The sequence below is a fragment of the Pteropus vampyrus genome, unplaced genomic scaffold, assembly GCF_000151845.1.
Source record: "Pteropus vampyrus isolate Shadow unplaced genomic scaffold, Pvam_2.0 Scaffold19, whole genome shotgun sequence".
NCBI classification, from domain to species: Eukaryota; Metazoa; Chordata; class Mammalia; order Chiroptera; family Pteropodidae; genus Pteropus; species Pteropus vampyrus.
The window spans coordinates 13,136,698-13,154,711 of NW_011888800.1; the positions used below are offsets into that span (position 1 = coordinate 13,136,698).

General features: G+C 39.5%; 1 protein-coding gene across 2 annotated transcripts in view; it reads left to right on the plus strand.

Annotated features, from left to right (window-relative positions):
- The window catches only part of GALK2 (galactokinase 2), a 97,673-nt gene that overhangs the window by 63,020 nt on the left and 16,639 nt on the right, over positions 1-18,014 (plus strand). For both annotated transcript variants that reach the window (XM_023527837.1, XM_023527836.1), the window contains one exon: positions 4,971-5,181. In XM_023527837.1, coding sequence (XP_023383605.1) covers positions 4,971-5,181 — 211 coding nt within the window. The remainder of the gene's footprint in view (positions 1-4,970; positions 5,182-18,014) is intronic.

An 18,014-nucleotide genomic window follows, 5' to 3' on the forward strand; every position in this document is an offset into this window, starting at 1 on the left:
GTGAGCCTCATGCTGTGAACGTTGTGTGCCTTGTCACTGCTTTCTGCCTAAGGCCTGTGAAGTAGTAGGTACTCAGTAACACCCAGGGCTCACAGGTGTGTGTGACTGAAGGCAAAGTGTGGAGTTGATGAAAGCTGAAGTTTTAAGCTGAAGGGATGGGTGAAAAGCATACTGTGGCCACTAATAGGTTTGATGAAGATAGGATGGAAGGTGACTGGAAAGTGAGAGGTGATGAAATTCCCCCATGGCATCTTCTTATATATGGTTAGAAATTTGAGCTTGGAATGTATCTCTTGGCTAAGGCTATAGCCTTCAGATGTATTTGTTTTGAGATAATAGTTGAAACAAAGAGCTGAGTTCAGTTTGCTGTGGCAAGTGAAGATCATAAGGCCAGGGGTTGAACTTGGGAGATGGCTTTAATTAAATAACAAAAGGAGAAACGTGAGTCATGGATAAAAATGGTATAAGAACCAAGAGGAGAGAGGGAAACCAGGAGAATTCAGTGCTTCAGAAACCAATAAAACAGGGAATATTAAGAAGGTAGGTAGTGAAGAGTGCTGGAAACAACTGATTTGTTAAGGGATAAAAGAACTGAGAAAAATCAGTGCATTTGGAGATGAGGAATGCCCTTCGGGAGGCTGTATGCAATAGTTAAAGTGGCTACTGAGAGCCTGGAAGTGGTGACTATGGACAACTGGTTCTATCTAGTTGGACAGTGAAAGCGAGGGAGAAATGAAGAACAGTAGCTTGAGGAATAAGGAATTTTAAAACAGGAAGATCTGTATGTGTTTGAAGGCATAGGAAAAGGTATCAGGTAGGGAGAACTAGCTAGAGAGGCAGAGGAATGTGGGAAAGGTAGGAAACTTGACCCTCACAGAATGCTTTTTCTGGGCCATGCAAGGTGCTAGGTGTTTTATTATCTTATTTAACCTTTCACAGTAGCTTGTGAAGTAGCCATTAAGTGTCTCACTTTATATACTGGGAATTTCCAGCCAAGGTGGGTTGTGACTTGTGTTAAGTAAGCATAGGAGTCCAGATCTGCCTTTGCCCCTGGTCTTTTCCTTAGCAGTTAAGCATGAATGAGATATAGAGCAGGGTGCTTGGGGATGCTACAGATAGGCTGTGCCAAGGATATAGTGATGGGATCCATAATGCAGAGTTGTGTAGATTTCTTTAGATTTCTTCTGTGGCCTACAAACTAATGTGGAGAACATGGACAGTGGGGATGACTAACCCTGGTGAAGTTTAATGTGGTGAATGATGGTTGTTATGAGTGAAACATGGATGTGAAGGTCATTGGGGAATGGCTCTTTGTACTTGGAAGGAGGTGAGGGGGAGATAAGCAAAAAAAAAAAAAAAATACACACAATAAACACAACTAGTATGATCCCATTTATTTCAAACCATATGTTTGTAGGTATGCATAAAGTATGTGTAAAGAAATGCGTAGTAGGATGGTTATCAAAATGGCATTTGGCAGTTATCTCATTGGGGTGATTACAGATGATTTATTTTACTTCGTATTATTTTTTTGTATTTCAAACTATGTGTTTTTTACAGTTTTTTTTTCTTTTTTGTTAAAGCACGTGTGATTTAAATAACCAGGAACAACAACACAGCTGCTTTTGTTGTGTGGAAAACAACTTGTTGAAAGAATTGTTTTTAGAGGGTAACTCAAAAGGATTAGAAATTTTACCCTTTGTTGACCTGGTGAGGAGCCGATTTGGTATTTTTTCCATGATTTGTTAGTACTGCTAAATACAATGAGAAAGTCAGAGAGGTGAATCTGACAGACGGGCTCCTCAGTTAGGGTCCTTTTCTTAGCCTTTTCCTACCATACTCTCTTACTGGAAGTCCCAGTGACTCTCCGACTGAGGGATTTTTCTAACTGCAGGAGAGTGCCTGCAGTTTGCATGTGGGACAACCTGGAAGTGGTAGTAAGCTAATTAATACCCCCTGGAATTAGCCCTCAACCAATGATGGATGAGAGTTAGTGGGTAACAATTCCAGCTTTCTTGCCCATGGGTAGGACACATCTGAAGTTTATACATAAAGGTCCTAAGGGTCCAGCAGGCCCAACTCCACCTGCCCGTATCAGTGCATCTCATATTGGTTTCTCTTCCTATCTCACTTCCCACTTCTCTACCAGTGCTTCTTGGTATCACCTGATCCCACTAGTACTTGTCTCAGGGTCTGCTTCCAGGAGAAACCAAGTTAAGACAGGGTGCTAGCACTATTTATCTGCCTCTTTCCATGACTGTGGACCAAACATTTGTTGCCTGTTTTCTTGTCCACAGAGCACGAATCAGGCTCAGGAACCTCCCAGAAGTGGTATCTGATATGAACGCTCAATTTTTGTAGTGGTAAAATAGAAAATGGTGAATGTTGACAAAGAATTGCTTTCTTTCATTTTCCCATTCTGCTCCTGAGGAACTTGTGACAAAATAGCCCTGACTCATAGCACTGCTTCACAAATGTGACATAGGCCAGTCACCAGGGCTGTAAGTAGCAAATTCCCTCACGAAGTTCTGTCTTTGAGCAACAGCGATCTTACTCACCCACTTCCCTCATCTGCAAGTCATCTTTCTGTTTCCTGAGCCAAATCTCAAAGGGCTTAAGAGGCTTTCCTATTTTACTCCCACAATGTAGTGCACATACTCAGTGGTTCACGGCTTTGCAGCTGTTGTTGAGGGCATGTGGTAGATTTCATTCTTAATTAAAATACACATGAAATTAGCTGTGTGGACCTTCTGGCTGAGGGCTAAGTGGACCCAACAGCAAACTGGGACATTGCTGGAGTGAATGTGAACCCCTGGATGTTAGTGCCTCTCTCTGTGGAAGAAAAGCACACAGGGAAGCTGCTTTGGAAAATAACCTTGTAGGCAGCAGGCATCCCGTGCAGACTTTCTCCCTGCACATCCCTGGGCAAGTTTCCTGGGATGAGGTATCTCAGGCAATGTGACATGTTTACGTGAGGCCAGGGATGGGAACTTGGAGATCATTATTGACTGAAAGGTTCTTAGGGAGAGTCCACTGTCATCACTTGGGGGCCATTTTTTGATGTTTTTCCTTTTCTCCTTCTTTTCCTCCTCCTCCTCCTTCTCTTTCTTCTTTTCTTCTTTACAGAAGGAACTCCCCTGTCAAAGTGTTTTTAAATCACTGGAATGTTCTAACACAAATCTTAGTTTATGCCTAGAAAACCATTTATAAGATGAGTGGTGAGTTGGACTAATAGGAGTAGCATGACATAGATATCAGCCAAATCTCATTGAGAACATGACCTTGAGGAAGCAAGAAAGAATTATAGGACCTAGATTCAATTTCCAACCAATTTTTTGGGCAAGTCATTTACTCTCATCTCTTAAATAAAGTGATAGTACCTAGCTCACAGAGTTGTCAAAGATTAAAAAAATTTTAAAAGCACAGTTAAAACCATATAGCACCATGCAAGCTTCATTGCTTATCTCAGTTGGATTTGGATCTGCATTTCAAGAAAGCATCATTCTAGGAGATCATAAATTTCAGCTCTTTTTCTGTATAAAATAAATATATCGCTTTGTTTTCCTTTTGCTGTATGTATGTCTTTATAAATTTTCTCAAATTATATTTTTGGAATATATTGAAATATAGAACATGAATGAATAAATTAAATGAATGAATGAATGAATGGGTCAATCTGTAAAGGTATCAAATCCAACACTGCTAGTAAACACTAACTAAACGTGCTAAGAAAACAGTCAGAAGGTTTTAGTTTGTGTCTTTGCTTTAAAAATGGCACCATATTCTGTGAAATAATTGAACAGAAAAATATAATTCTATTGTCTCTTTTCCCAGTTCTGCCTTAAAATCATTAATTCTTTCAAATGTATGAGGCAGAAGTTTAAAAAGAAGACTAATGAATATAAGAACGTCTGTTATTAACATTCTTCAGAAGTGAGTGGCCCTAACCAGAGTACAATGCTCTTTTGGTAAACCCTGCTTCCTGTTGAAAAGAAAGAAAATCACATCATCAGCATAATAGAAGAATAAATCAGATACACATTTTCTCGAAGACTGATTTCCCCTTCTTTTGCCTGCTTCTTTTTGCTATTTGCACTGTCTGCACCTGCTGTCATCCTCCCACTCGGGGACTGAACTGTATAGACCTCAGGATGAGAGATACCTTCACTGTTTTGACCTCAAGATGAGAGAGAGCTTCACTGTTTTGACTGTCACCTGCTCTGAAGGGCTTAGTCAGTGGCCTGGGGAGAATGAGGGAAACATATTCTGAATTGGGGTTCTCATGAGTAGACCTGTTTACAAAGGTTTGATTTCTACTTAACCCCTTCCAAAAGATTGAGAGCATGCTTCTGGATGCAATTGGAAGCCAAACTTTTTTCTTGATGGTGGAGAAACATACAGCTCTACTACCACTAGCAACCTAATGAAATGATTTTTCATAAGGTCGCCAAAGAGGGTTTCATTTAAAATCTGGGACTTTACTCCAAAGGCCCAGATACTTAAATTCATTAGCCATTTCAAAGAGGCATGTAGTAAACAGGAAGTGCTCTAATGAAATTGGGCATACAGTGTCCACCTCAGGACCCAGGTCATGTGAGATTTGAATAGTGTTTTGTAGACATTATAGAGAGTGGTGTATTAGGAATAAACTGAATGGGGATGAAAGAACAAAATTATTCAAAGAAATAGCCCTGAGGGAAAGTAGTGACAGGCAAAAAAAATCAGTGGATGAGTTGTTTGTTTGTTTTTTTTTTTTAAGAAAAATGCTTAACTAGCCTGTGAGTATCACACAAGCATGTTTAATTCCAAACATCTGAACCCAGTGTGCATTTTCAAGCATGGCGGGAAATGAGGATAGGTCAAATGGAAAAATAAAAGCTTAAAGTTGGATTTGGCTAATTAAAATAGTACATTATCAATTTCTGAAATAAAACTGACCATTTTGTTGGTTTCATCTTGGTTTCATTCAGCTCCTGGCTAAGTACAAAAGCTTGCAATGGGATAAAGTACTGCGGCTGGAGGAGGTACAGGCCAAACTAGGGGTCAGCCTGGAAGAAATGCTGTTAATCACAGAGGATGCTCTTCACCCTGAACCCTATAGCCCCGAAGAGGTCTGCAAGTGTCTGGGAATTAGCCTGCAGGAACTCCGGACCCAAATCCTGAGTCCGAACACACAAGATGGTGAGTCTGCTGGAGAAAGGAAGGGCATAGATTGCCTCCTCACTCACAACTGGAAGGTTTCCAACTTCCACTCTGATCTTACTGATTTTGAAGCATGCTTGAGGAAATCTGGAGAATGTGTGTGTTTTGGCAAATTTAATCACCTAGATTCTTGGCTTCATTAAATTTATTTATTCATTCATCAACAAACATTTCCTGGTCTGCTATATGCTAGGAATTCTGGCTAGGCAAAGGTGAATAATATATGGTACCTGCCCTCAAGATGTTCATAATCGAATAATCTTCTCTTTTTTATCTTTTTGTTCTTACCCATGTTTCTGATGATTTTACTACTTATATAAAAAAATCTAGATTCGAGAAGTGCTTATAATTGTCGTAGAACAGCACTCTGGGACACCAGGGAGTCTTCGTTGCTCAGGTTGAAACATTGCTCAGGTGGAAGCTTTTTCTATTTGCCTGCTGCTTTCAAGTAATTTTGTTTTTATACTAGTATCATCAGATACCAGAGATGGAGGCCAGGTAAAGTTTGGAGGTACAGGATGGAGCCTTGGAGTTGCTTTTCTTCTTAGAAGTAAAAGTTGTCTACTTGTGGGAACTCAGTGCTGGGGCCAGAGACATCTAGCTAGGATCCAATAGTCTCTTTAGGTAGAGTTGGGAGGGCAGGGGCTTAGCACAGAGATCAGCCTCAGAGCCCCATTTATCACATTCAGTTTAGCTCTACAGTTCATTATCGAGTGCCTGCATTGGATTTGCCTGCCAAGTAATGTCTTAAAGGCTGCAACTACTGACAGCTTTAGAATAAGATGAAGGAATCATTTGAGGGCAGGGAGAAGGTTTTGGTTTCCAACACTGTTAAATCTTATTTAATTTGATGAACATTTATTGAGTCTCTAGAACTGGGATGAGCAAAATAGCCTATAAGCTTATCAAACTTGCCACCTGTTTTTGTAAAATAAACTTTTGCTGGAACGTTGCCATGATTGGCTGTGGCTGCTTTTGCACACCAGCAGTACAGTTAATTAGTTGTGACAGAGACTGAATAGCCCATAAAAAGACTTAAAATATTTACTGTCTTACTCTTTGCGGAAAGAGTTTACAAACCCCCATGCCAGAAAGGCAATAGACCGTAGGGTAGCCAAACTTCCTGGATTAGGATCTCGGGCTTCTTTCCTTACATGATTTGTGACAGTCATCTTAGTTTTACTGTGAAATAGGCATAATAGGAATACCTCCCTTAAAGGAATAATCTGTATAATGTGCAAAGAACAATACTTGCTAATGGAGATGCTTACAAATGTTAGCTATTTTGTTATTTCTCCTTCTCCCTCCTCTTCCACCTCCTCTAGGCTCTGAGACTGAGCCTTAGGAACACAGAAATAAACACAACATGGTTCCATCCTCAAGGAGCTGACAAAGTAGTAGTAGAAACAAGTAAGAAAAAGCTGATCCAGATAAGAGTATGATTGTGCTGTTGGAGGTGTACTTAGGTCGAGGAAGACGAGAAAAGACAGAAGTCAGAGCTGGCTTTACCAAGGAGATGACAACCACATAAAAGTTAGAGAATAAATAGAAATTTCCTAGATAGACAAGCAGTCAGAAAGACTTCTAGGCAGACAAAACAGCAGGTACAGAGGTAGGGATGAGTGAGAGAGAATTACATGTCCAGAGAACTATCGATGTGTTTCTTGAAAATGATGTACATAGTGATGAGTTAGATATATCATGCTGAGTTTGTAGATTAGATAAACCCAGATTACCAATGGCCTTGTTAAATACTTTGTGCGTATTACATAGTTAATGAAATGTTTATTTAATGAAGGTGTTTGTTGATATGGCAAGGCATCTAAAGAACCTGTAAAAATCCAAACTATATAATTAGATTTGGGAAGAATCAAAGGCAAAGAAGCCTTAATAGACACTGAGGATATTTACTGTCAAATGATCTTAAAGCTGTCATTTCATGGTGTCACTTCTTAGTTCAAAACCCTTTAGAGCTTCACCATTACCTCATTGCCTAAACTCCTTAACACAGATGTTAAGTTTTTACTCATTTGGCCCTCTCTCTGTTCTGTCCTGACTCCACGTTGAACCCATACATGCTCATGTGGATATGTGTTGTCTTGGCTGAACCATTCCACTTATGAATTGCATCTTGGTCTTGCCTCTAGGCCTTTAATCCTAAATATTGTTGTTCTTTTCTGACTGGAACTTTCCTCTTTTATGAAATGCAGTTCTTACCAATCTTAAAGGCTCAATATAATTTTTATCTTTCCTATAGACGACACCCTCCTCAATCTATAGCCTCTTCTTTTCTCTGTATCCATGTTCCTTTTTCTCTGCCTCTGCCTGTCTTTTCTCCCCCTCTTATTTTTTCAGTATGTTTTGAATAAGTTAATTTCCTAGAGAATCTTAGAAAACACAAAGAATAATTTGCTAATCCTAGTACATGCATTGCTCTTTATGTATATATTTAATTTTTCCCCCTGAAAAATAATGATTACATTGTTTTTGTAAAAATTATGCATGGTTAATCTTACCTCTTTATTTAGAATAACTTCTCTACTGACTTACTTGCATTACTTTCTATAATTTATATGTTACATTTGCACTCAATAAATCTATGTTGAACGAATGAATGAATACATTTTGTAATTCTGTCATCTCCAAAGGGTTTCCCTGTTTGCTTCTGGAATAAATTAAAAAAAAAAAAAAAACTTTGAACAGAAATTTGTGGGATTCTAGAGTCTCCTAGAATAATGTCACTTGATTTATTCTCTGAATCCAGCCATCTGACCTCAGCCAAATTTCCAGCTGAATTCTCTTGGCACTAATCTTTAATGTTAGGGATCAAAATCCTTGCCCTTATTCCTTCTGAGTTTGTGCTTTTGTTGGTCTAAGACCTTAAGCAAATGTTTCTCTTAACCCTTTAGAAGATGTAGTTCTTATTGAATGTGGCACTGCACTTAGATTGTATGAATGGAGGCAAAGATGACATATGCCCCCAGCAGAGGACTTAGGAGGATGCCACTACCCCTTTATTACAGGTGCCTGTCTATGCTTTAACATACTCATTTTTGACTTGAACTAATTTCCCCATCATGGAAATCCATGTCTTTCTCAAAGGGATATGGAATTCAATGTTATTTCAATGCTAAAATTGTTTTCCTTCTTTACTGCATGTGAGCTTGAGTTGGGAGATGTTGACCTTGAGATGACAGTGTAGGGAGAGATGTTTATAATCAAACTGTGGCTTGCAGCCTCTGCTAAACTAGCCAGACTTCCAAAGGCCCATGTGCAATTGATTTTTTCTCTTTCCAAATTTCTAATAGACTTAGAAATGCTCAGAGGCCATTAAAATTAAACACACATACACAGACAAAGCAAAATCCTCAAATCCTTTAGACATTGTTTAGAACGGCCACAGTTCACCACTAGGAACTGGCTAGGAATAATTTAAGGATTATATGTTGGGCCTTGCCCACAGGTAGGAATTATCTAAGGGTGTCGTGTAATATCTGGGTTTCTAGAGGGTCAGGCTGATTTGGGAGGGATATTTCCTTAAATGTGACCCAACAGGAAAAGATGAAGCTGTAGTCAGAACCAGGAGAGATGGGCACATGCATCTAGCACAGGAGATAAGTCAAGAACATACACTAGAGGATAAACAGAGGAACCCATGAAGAACTAAATGGAAACTGAGCTAGAGAATGAATGGGTCAGATGGTTTGGAAGCTAGTTTAAGAAAGAGATAATAGCATTCCTTTTGAAAATACCCAGCTTGTGTTCTGTGTTGTGGTGGCCCTGCCTCTCAGATGCACTATGCTGAGCTGGACACGAATCTCATTGCTTGGATTACCAACTTTTCCTGTGACCATATGTTGACACAATACTGGCCAGTTGCTGACTAATTTGTTTGGATCCTGTGATCTCCAAAGTCACGAGTGATAATTACAGCTTTTGAGCAAACACAGGGCACAGGCGTAGACTGCTCTTTAGGAGGGCATCTTATTCTCCTAAAAAAAGAATAAAAGAAAGGAAAAAAACCTCAAAACTTGTTATTTACTTTATGGTTTACACATTACTCTTCACTCGTATTGATTTTAATCTCGCAACAACCCTGGGGCACATGGTTATCTTCATTTCACAGATGAGAAAGACAATCAGAAGTGACAATAGACATGAAGTGGGAAAGAGCAAGCACAAGCTGGAGCTCATGAGGGTGGATGGGAACCAGACTCCTACCTTCTCAATCTAGGCCTCCAACTTTGATGATACTGGTGTCCTGCAGGAGAAATTAAACATGTACCTGGCCCAAGAGTCAGAGAAGCTGAAAGAAGAGCCAGTGGGACCTGGGGCTGCTATGGACCTAGCTGCTGCTCCATGCTAACAAAGTGAAGCAGCAGATAAGTGACAATGTATATGAGCTGCAGTGGCACCTGGTGCCCCTGCATAGACCTTTGAAGCATAAAAAATATATGCCTCCCATCATTCCTAATATTTTGTTTATTTCCCCTGTATGTACCTGGTCTCCTGACCTTGTCAACTATCTTTTTCACCCAGCTGCCTCCTTGGTCTTAGCACCGCTGGCTCTCTTGGGCTGCTCAGCTCTGACCACTGTGTTGGTCCCATCCCTGCTAGCCTCCTTGGCCCTGACCCTGTAGTCCTGTCCACCTCCTCAGCCCCAACTGCCTCTTTGACTCTGTCCTTGCTGGTCCTGCCATTCATGGCTGTCTCAAGGGAAGGAAAGGAAAGAAAAAGGAAAAGGACAGTTTCTAAATTTTTAAATATATTTTTTTTCCTTAAGTCCAGAATATATGACTTGACATTATTCAGTATTCCTTTTGCTTGAATGTGTTATGGATGGATCTCTACCTTCTGAGATATGAACTTATCAAAGGGACAGCCGTAAACTTTTTAGACATTCTGCTTTGAATAAAATGAAGTTTCTGCAAATAGGAGGATAGCCGATGTCTCTTGGGTACCCTGTTGTCCGTCTGCTGGTTTGGATTAGGAAAACGCTTTCTATAGTCTTCAACTATTTAAGAGGCCACAATCTTGCCTTTATTCTCTTCTCTTTTTTTTTTTTTTCTTTTGCTACATTTGCTTTTGTTTTCATATTTTTAGGTGTCTATATAAGTAAATATCTTTGTGTACAAAAAGCTGCTTTTCTTATAGTTAAGTATGTTTACTTTGGTCAAAGTGATTATCTCCTGTATTGGTGTGTTCAAGCTGATTGTGCTTCAGTAACAAATAATTCCAAAGTCTCGGTGGCTTGACCCAACTTCATTTCTTCCCCACAATGCATGTCCATCACAAGTCAGTAAATGGGAGTGCTCACTTGAGACACTCAGGGACTTAGGCTCAGGGGGTGGTCCATCATTTGTCCATAATCATGTGGCCGGAGGAAGGGAATGTTGCTAATTGTTCCCTGGCTCTTAACATCTTCCAGAGAGTCACACTGTCATGCCCATTCTCATTTCATTGGCTCAAGCAATTCTTGTGGACGTGATGAACTTCAAAGGAGTGGTGAAGTGCAGCCTGTCTTAAGATGGATGTGTTAGAACCGGAACATTTGGAAATAGCCCTAATGACAACCACACTCGTCCCATCAAATCTTGGTGATACTAGTGAGAACCAGTTAACTTTCTTACGTAAAAATGTGAAGTTGACATTCTTGCCAGAACAATGAATGTTGTTCTTGACCAAATACCAAGTTCTTTTCACTTAAAAATTAGACATACCATGACCTCTTTTTATGTTGCACATTTCTCTCATATTGGCATTTTATCTGCACTTTGGTGAAAGCCTTCTTAGTTCTGGTGGCTTGTCATTTTCTTCCATGGTATGTAGAGTTCACATAGTCTCTTTTCAGGAGACTATCATTCTAGAATCCTAGTTCATGGTCCAGGAAAGCATCTCCTTCTGTTTGATGTTAGTTGTTCACTTCCTAGGCCTTTATTTATTTATATTTTCCAAAGTACCTGGCTTCAGGTGGAAGCTTTAAGAACTTCTAAATTAGAAACATGAACCTACTTCTAATTTGTCTCCATGTGCGTCAGCAGATGTGAGTAACTATGCATGGATCCAGTGACTTTTAGCAAGTTATTGCCAAATACCAATAGTAATGATAGCAAAAAAATTATGATCCATTGTATCTGTATAGACATTCACAGTTTCAACCTCATGAGATCTCAGTCGATTGTCACTCATGCTGTAGATTTTCAGATGAAAACATGACAGGGCACCACTCTACGTTTGGGGCAGAGATACTACATAGTTTTTAAAAATTTTCGAGGCAGATGATTCCTCATGTTGTCTTTAGGAGGGAATGGGATGGGAGAGACTACAAGAATGAACACCCTTAGTCCATTAGGACCTCTAATGTTGGGAAACCACTTTTCTATCAAGGGCCACCAATGCAACAGCAAAAAGACCAGAGACCACCTACATAGGGAAGTAATATAATTTAGTTTTTTAATAGGAAGCTATAAAATGTTCCAAGAACAAGGAATATAAAGTTCTACTTGATTAACATAAGAAATAGCAAGATGCATGCTTCATTTCTGTATTTTACTCTTGTAGGGGAAAAGGGACAGAAAGATGAAAATTAAAAGGGAAAGCGTCATATGGACAAAGAAAAGGGGAAAACCATTTTGATAAAGGGGGAGAGTCTGATGTGTATACATACTGCTTGTTTATTGAGAAGCACATGAATGCAAACACAGAGAAACCACAAATAAACTCATGCCTGTGTGCATTCACTTTCCACGTTGGCCCCTGGAGAACTGCATGAACCCATTTGTAATCATGAGCTTCTGTGAAATAGCGGCATCCTCATTTATCTTTTCAGGATATCACCAGTTATAGTGTAAGCACCTCAAGAATAGGGATATCTCATTAGATGTTTATGAAAATGAAACATTTCATCTTCCCTAATTCTACACCACATTTTGGAAAGTCCAGGTGTAGTGTAGGCATACTGTCTTCAGTAGTTGCCATGAGGAGATTAAGAGGAGGTCCATATTTGGCACATGAGGCAGAGCTCCCTCGCCCCTGGTCCCCCCTTGTTCAGTGCCCAGGTTACCTGGGTCTGCTCCAGTGCATACCTTTCAAAAGCAGACTCTGGGCAACAGCCTATGTAATCTAGTTGGGTCTTTCTGCACAGCAGATGAGGTAGCTTCTCACTTAAACTATTGTTGTAATTTGGTAAACTACTACTTGTTGATCATATTGGTGAATAAATGAGTAATGTAAATACATAAGTGTTACATTTTTATTCCTTTATATTACAAATTCTTGATTGAGGGCAACAATTTGAACACTGTGCTAGGGACTATGCATTAGCAATCAGTAAAGCCAGGATAATCCTTGACCTTGTTTATCATTTTGTGGGAAGACAACAATAAAATAATTACTAATGTGTTCTGATAGAAACATACTACTTATTTCACATATAAGCACTGATTTTTTTGCATCCTGTTTGGTTTCTTACATTTTTTTCTGCCTTGTAATTTAATGAATAGAAGAAAGCAAAGACAAGAACTCATTTCCCTTTATGTTAAAATACCAGGACAGGCCAGCTCTAGGCAAGAGTGACATTGTTTTCTATAGTCTTCATTCATCTCGGCATTGACCAAGACTCCTTCTCAACTCCCTAGGCTCCTTTTGAAATGACTTAAGATTGTCTGCTCCTTTCACTTGTTCCAAGAACAAAGTTTTAGGGAAGTTCTAGGAAGTTAATGGGAAAGTAGTTTCCTCGAGAAAGAGGAAAACATAAAATTCGGGTCATCCAGCAGACAACTTCAGATTCTTTCTTTGCTTATGAGATGGGAATGAGAAGGTGACATTTATTGAGAAACTGCTACATTCAAAACACTCTATCAGGTCCTCAGGGGCTATAAAGATGAAGGTAGCACAGTCTTTGCCCTCCTAAAGCAGTGTGTGATAACTATAATTAGGAGAGAGAACATAGAAATTGGTGACTGGAACATTCTCAGAGAGCTTCATGGAAGAAGTGGCATCTGGGCTGACACTGAGAGAGATTTGGGCATTGCAAACTAGTCTGTGTAAGATATCAATGCTGAGCCTCTACTCCTGGACAACCAGTGATGGAGTAAGGTATCTGCAAGCAACAGTTGGCACAAACACACCATAAAAGGTAGGAAAGGATTAAACACATTTAGAAGACTTTGTGTGTCTTGATGGATTGGAATGAGTAGGCCCTCATTTACTTGACAATGGAAAAATATACCAGTGTTTGATGCAATCAAATATTTGGGAATGCCACTATTAAAATGGTGGTTCAGGAAGTTGATTATGGCAGCTGTATACAGGTTGGTTAGAAGTGAGAGGGATACCAGTTAGAAGGTAGAACAATTGTTCAGACATGGATGATACTAGAGTATAGAATGAAAAGGAAGGGAGCAATGGGCTCAATCTTGTCATTTGAATGGCTCTGGAGTTAACGGGAGCTTAATATTTTGCCAGAGTGTAAAATGCAGGTGACGGTGACTATGGCAGCGTGAGGCAAAGTTTCCAAGGTCAGAAGAGTAGAATTTATTATGACACAGACAGTGCCACTGAGAAATGGAAGCTAATACCATGGTGGTGGGGGAGCATTACTTTCCACGGACAAGATGGCATTATGCTGTGGATTTGAAAATATTCGCAAATGCCTATTGGAATGTAGTTTTCCATGGAGGAATGTGGTTTGTGTTGTAAGTACATATACATTTTTTTCATCAGTGGTTTTGCTTTTAAAAGCAGGTAGTTAAAGATTTTTTTCCCCCCTCTTAAATGTAAAATGCTAATTCAATTTAGTCTTTGCAGCATGGGAATGGGAAATTAATGTGGCTGAAAACAGCAGTTTATTTTTTGTGGGTTTGACCATTTCAGAAACTTCACATTTATGAAAAATATTATTGCTAGAAAAATAAATTTGAAACCACAGCCTAACTTCAATGAAGATTGTATTGTGTTTTTTCCATTCTTCTGCTTCAATACTCCTAGGATTCTATGCCTCAGAACAGGGACTTATTATAACTTTGTTGCATAGGAAAACAGAGGACTCCGGAGTGGATTCTGAAGTGGTTTTTTCCATCTACCTCTGGATTGCTGTTCTTGGAAACCAACTCTTGGTGTAGCCCAGTGGAGCTTTTTGTTTGGAGAGAAATTGGCCACTGGCGTGCAGCTATGTGATTGTGCAAAGGCAGCTAAAACCACAACTGCTTTTAGCCCCTCACCCAAACAGTGGGAAAGTATTTGGGGGTATGAGCATCCTCAGAAGACTAATTATACATTTACATGATAAAGATTTCCAATTCTCTCAGACTGGCATATTTATTTATTTTGTTTTGATTAATTATCCTGAGATGAAGTCTTTATCCAAGATAAGTCTGATTCCCAAAATATTTATCATGTTTTAGCTTGTTAGCTGGAAATCGTGCTCTGCATTCTTCCATCTCCATACAACCTTTATGCAGTTTAGCGATATGAAGCTACTCGAAGAAACTCACTGTATTGAGAATGAAGGAGACCATGGTCCAGCTCTACTTTGCCATCCTCAGACTGACCCTGAGAATAGATGGAGAGCCTCGCTTTAAGTAGGCCATACACAGTGTTCAGAGAAATCATCAGTGAAGGAGACTTGAAATTCAGTCATGCAAGGGAAGCTGGGTGGTCGGTCTAGAGATGAGAAGACTTAAATGCTAAGAGTTGTGGTATTTCATTGCTGCTGCAGACAGGTGCCATAGTTTTAGCTACCTAGATCCAGGTCCCTCTCCTAGGGAAATCTCTGGCCTTGTGCCTGTTGGTGAGAGGGAGGGTCTTGCCTCCTATAGTGGAAGCTGAGGGGTGAGATTGCTTCTCACAGGTCACTTGTCACCTGGGGGTGAGCAAGGGTCCTAGGCTCATACTGGTGCCTTGGCACATTCTTATGTCTGGGGCTTTGAGTCTAAAGAGGCACAGGGTTCATTGACAAAGTATTTAGAGTCCAATGTCACATCTGGACTTGTGGAGAGACAGCCTGTGTTGCTCATTGCCTGCTTCTCTTAGCTTCTGACCCCTTTCTGCCTGCTGTTCTTGCATTCTAATAGAGAATAGAAATATGTAATCCTAATTGTGCAAGCTCCCTAATATCTTTAAAATAAATTCCTTTTTGATTAAGGAAGTCTGTATAGATTTGTTGTTTACAAACAAGAATCCTGAATGATATAATGGCTATAATGGTTTCTTATTTCTAGCTGGAATTCTTAACCTGGATTCAAGGATAGCTTTATGGAATCTGTGTGTATGCTGTACTACATATAGAATTTTGGATATTTGTGCATTGAGATGAGGAAGAGGGTCTATAGCTTATATTCGATTCTCAAAAAGTTTTGTAACCCTAAAAAAGCCAAGAACCACTTATCTACAAAATACAATTTAAAGATCTTACTTAAAAGCCCTCAGGATTTGGCCTCTGCCTACCACTTCGATTTTCTCTTTCACTGTGTCTCCTGTTATTTTGCTCTTCATCTTCATTTTTTGCTCCAGAAACCTCAACGTACTACGGATTTTCTAAGAGCACCTCATGGTTTTTAATCTCCACGTCTTTTCTCATAACATTCCTCTGTCCTTAAGTTTCTAATCTTCTTCTTTGCTCCTTATCCCACCTTTGAATTAGTTTGCCGGACATCTGCTCATCTTTTAAGCCTTAGCTGGTTTCACCTCCTTCATGAAGGTCATGATCACTGTGCCCTCATGATCACTGTGCCCCTTGGCCCACCTGATTTAGCACTGCCAGCAGTCCATGTCAAGCTAGCCTCTGTGTGAGCGTCTCCTTTGTTTTCTTGGGGCATTCTCCAAGGGCACTGTGCTGCCAAGACATATCTTTGTGGAGAAGTTAACCCCGCTGGGGACAATACTCAAACAACGGGCATGTTTGTGGATAAATGCTCCAGCTTTCCTGTTCTCTGATGAGCCATTTCTGAGGCATCTTCTTCTACATGGTTCTTCAGAGAGACCCCGAGCAACTGGGTCCTGGTTATCCAGTGGTGACTTGCTTAGTAAGTACTCTTTATTGACTTTTCTCATTTCCTGTCTCACTTTCCTTCCTCTTTTGCTGCTGCTTCCTGGATGCCTGCTACCGTGCACTCGAGTCTTTGTGTCAGGCTCTGTTTTCAGGATAACCCAGATCAGGACAACCTCTTGACTTTGCGCCTCTACTTTAGCTATGAGCATTTGCCTTAGCATCCGTTGCCCTTCATTTTTTCTTATATAAAGATCTCTCTCTAGTAGATTATTCTTTATTTATTTTTAAAAATTTAAAAATGTATTCTTTTTTATTGTGGTAGGAACACTTAATATGAAATTTATTCTCAACTATTTTTAAGTATTTTTAATACATTGTTGTTTACTATAGGTACAGTGTTATATAGCAGATGTGTAAGGCGTATTCATCTTACTTAACTAAAACATTATTCTTGTTGATGAATAACTCCTATTTTTCCCTCCCCCAGCCCCTAGTAACCACTATTCCAGCCTTCGAGTTTATGAATTTGACTGTTTTAGTTATCTCATATAAATGGAATCATGAGTACTTGTCTTTCTGGGTCTGGCTTATTTCACTCAGCATGATGTCCTCAAGGTCTACCCATGTTGCCTATTGTGGAATTTCCTTCATTTTTCTTTTCTTTTCTTTTCTTTTAATTTCCTTCATTTTTAAGTTCCAGTAATATTTCATTGTTTGTATATACTGTGTTAAAAAAATTTTTTTTCAATCTTGGTTGAAGAAACTGAAACTTTAAAAGTTCAAAAACTCGCTTAAGAGCAATCAACTAATAAGTTGCAGATTAGGATTTGAAATGGCTTTTTGAAATCTCTACTCTTATACATAATGCTACCTAAATGGTTAAGACAATTAAAAGAAATGTTCAATTTATGAGTAATAGAGACAATTAAAAGAAATGCTCAATTTAGGTAAGGAGAAGGCCTCTTTTCTTTCAGGGGTATCATCACTTGGGCACTACATTTTCTTTATCTATTCATCTGTTAATGGGCATTTAGGTTCCATATCTTCCATATCTTAGCTATTGTGAGTAGGGCTGCAATGAACAGGGGAGTGCTAATATCTCTTTGAGATACTGATTTCAATTCTTTTGGTTATACTTTACTCAGAAGTGATTGCTGTATCATGTAGTAATTCTATTTTTATTTGAGGAGTCTCTATACTGTTTTCCATAGTGCCTGCACTATCTTGCATTTCCACCAACGTTGTGCAAGGGTCGCAGTTACTCCATATCCTTACCAACACTTGTTGTCTTTTGTTAAACTATTACTTCTTGAAAGTAAAGAGCTTCATTGTTATTCTCTCAGAATTAAAACTGGCACATAGTAGATCCTCATCCTTATGTAAAAAACATAAAACATGAGAGCTTTCTTCAGATTGCTCAACAGCTGTCTTATGTTTATGTACGTCTGGGGAGCAAAACTAAGACCAAAGAGTACATGTTACAAGAAGATAGACCTTAGTTCAATACAGAGCTATCGATGGACCGAAGGGAGGTGACATTTGTTAATAATGGTAATAGTGCTCATTATGGCATGATGACCCACTTGGTTTGCCCACTCTTCTCTCTCTATCCAAGAGTTCCTGTTATACAGAGTTTAATGGCATAAGAGCCCACATGCAGATACCTGTAGGGACCAGGCAGGCACATACACTAGTGAGGCAGGCTGAGCATCAGAATGGTGGGAACTGTGTAGAAATAAAGTGTGTGTGCCATGTTTAGAAGGGGTAGCTGCTCCTCAGCTCCAGCCAATTGTTGCCATGCAGTGTTTCAATGCTGCCAAAC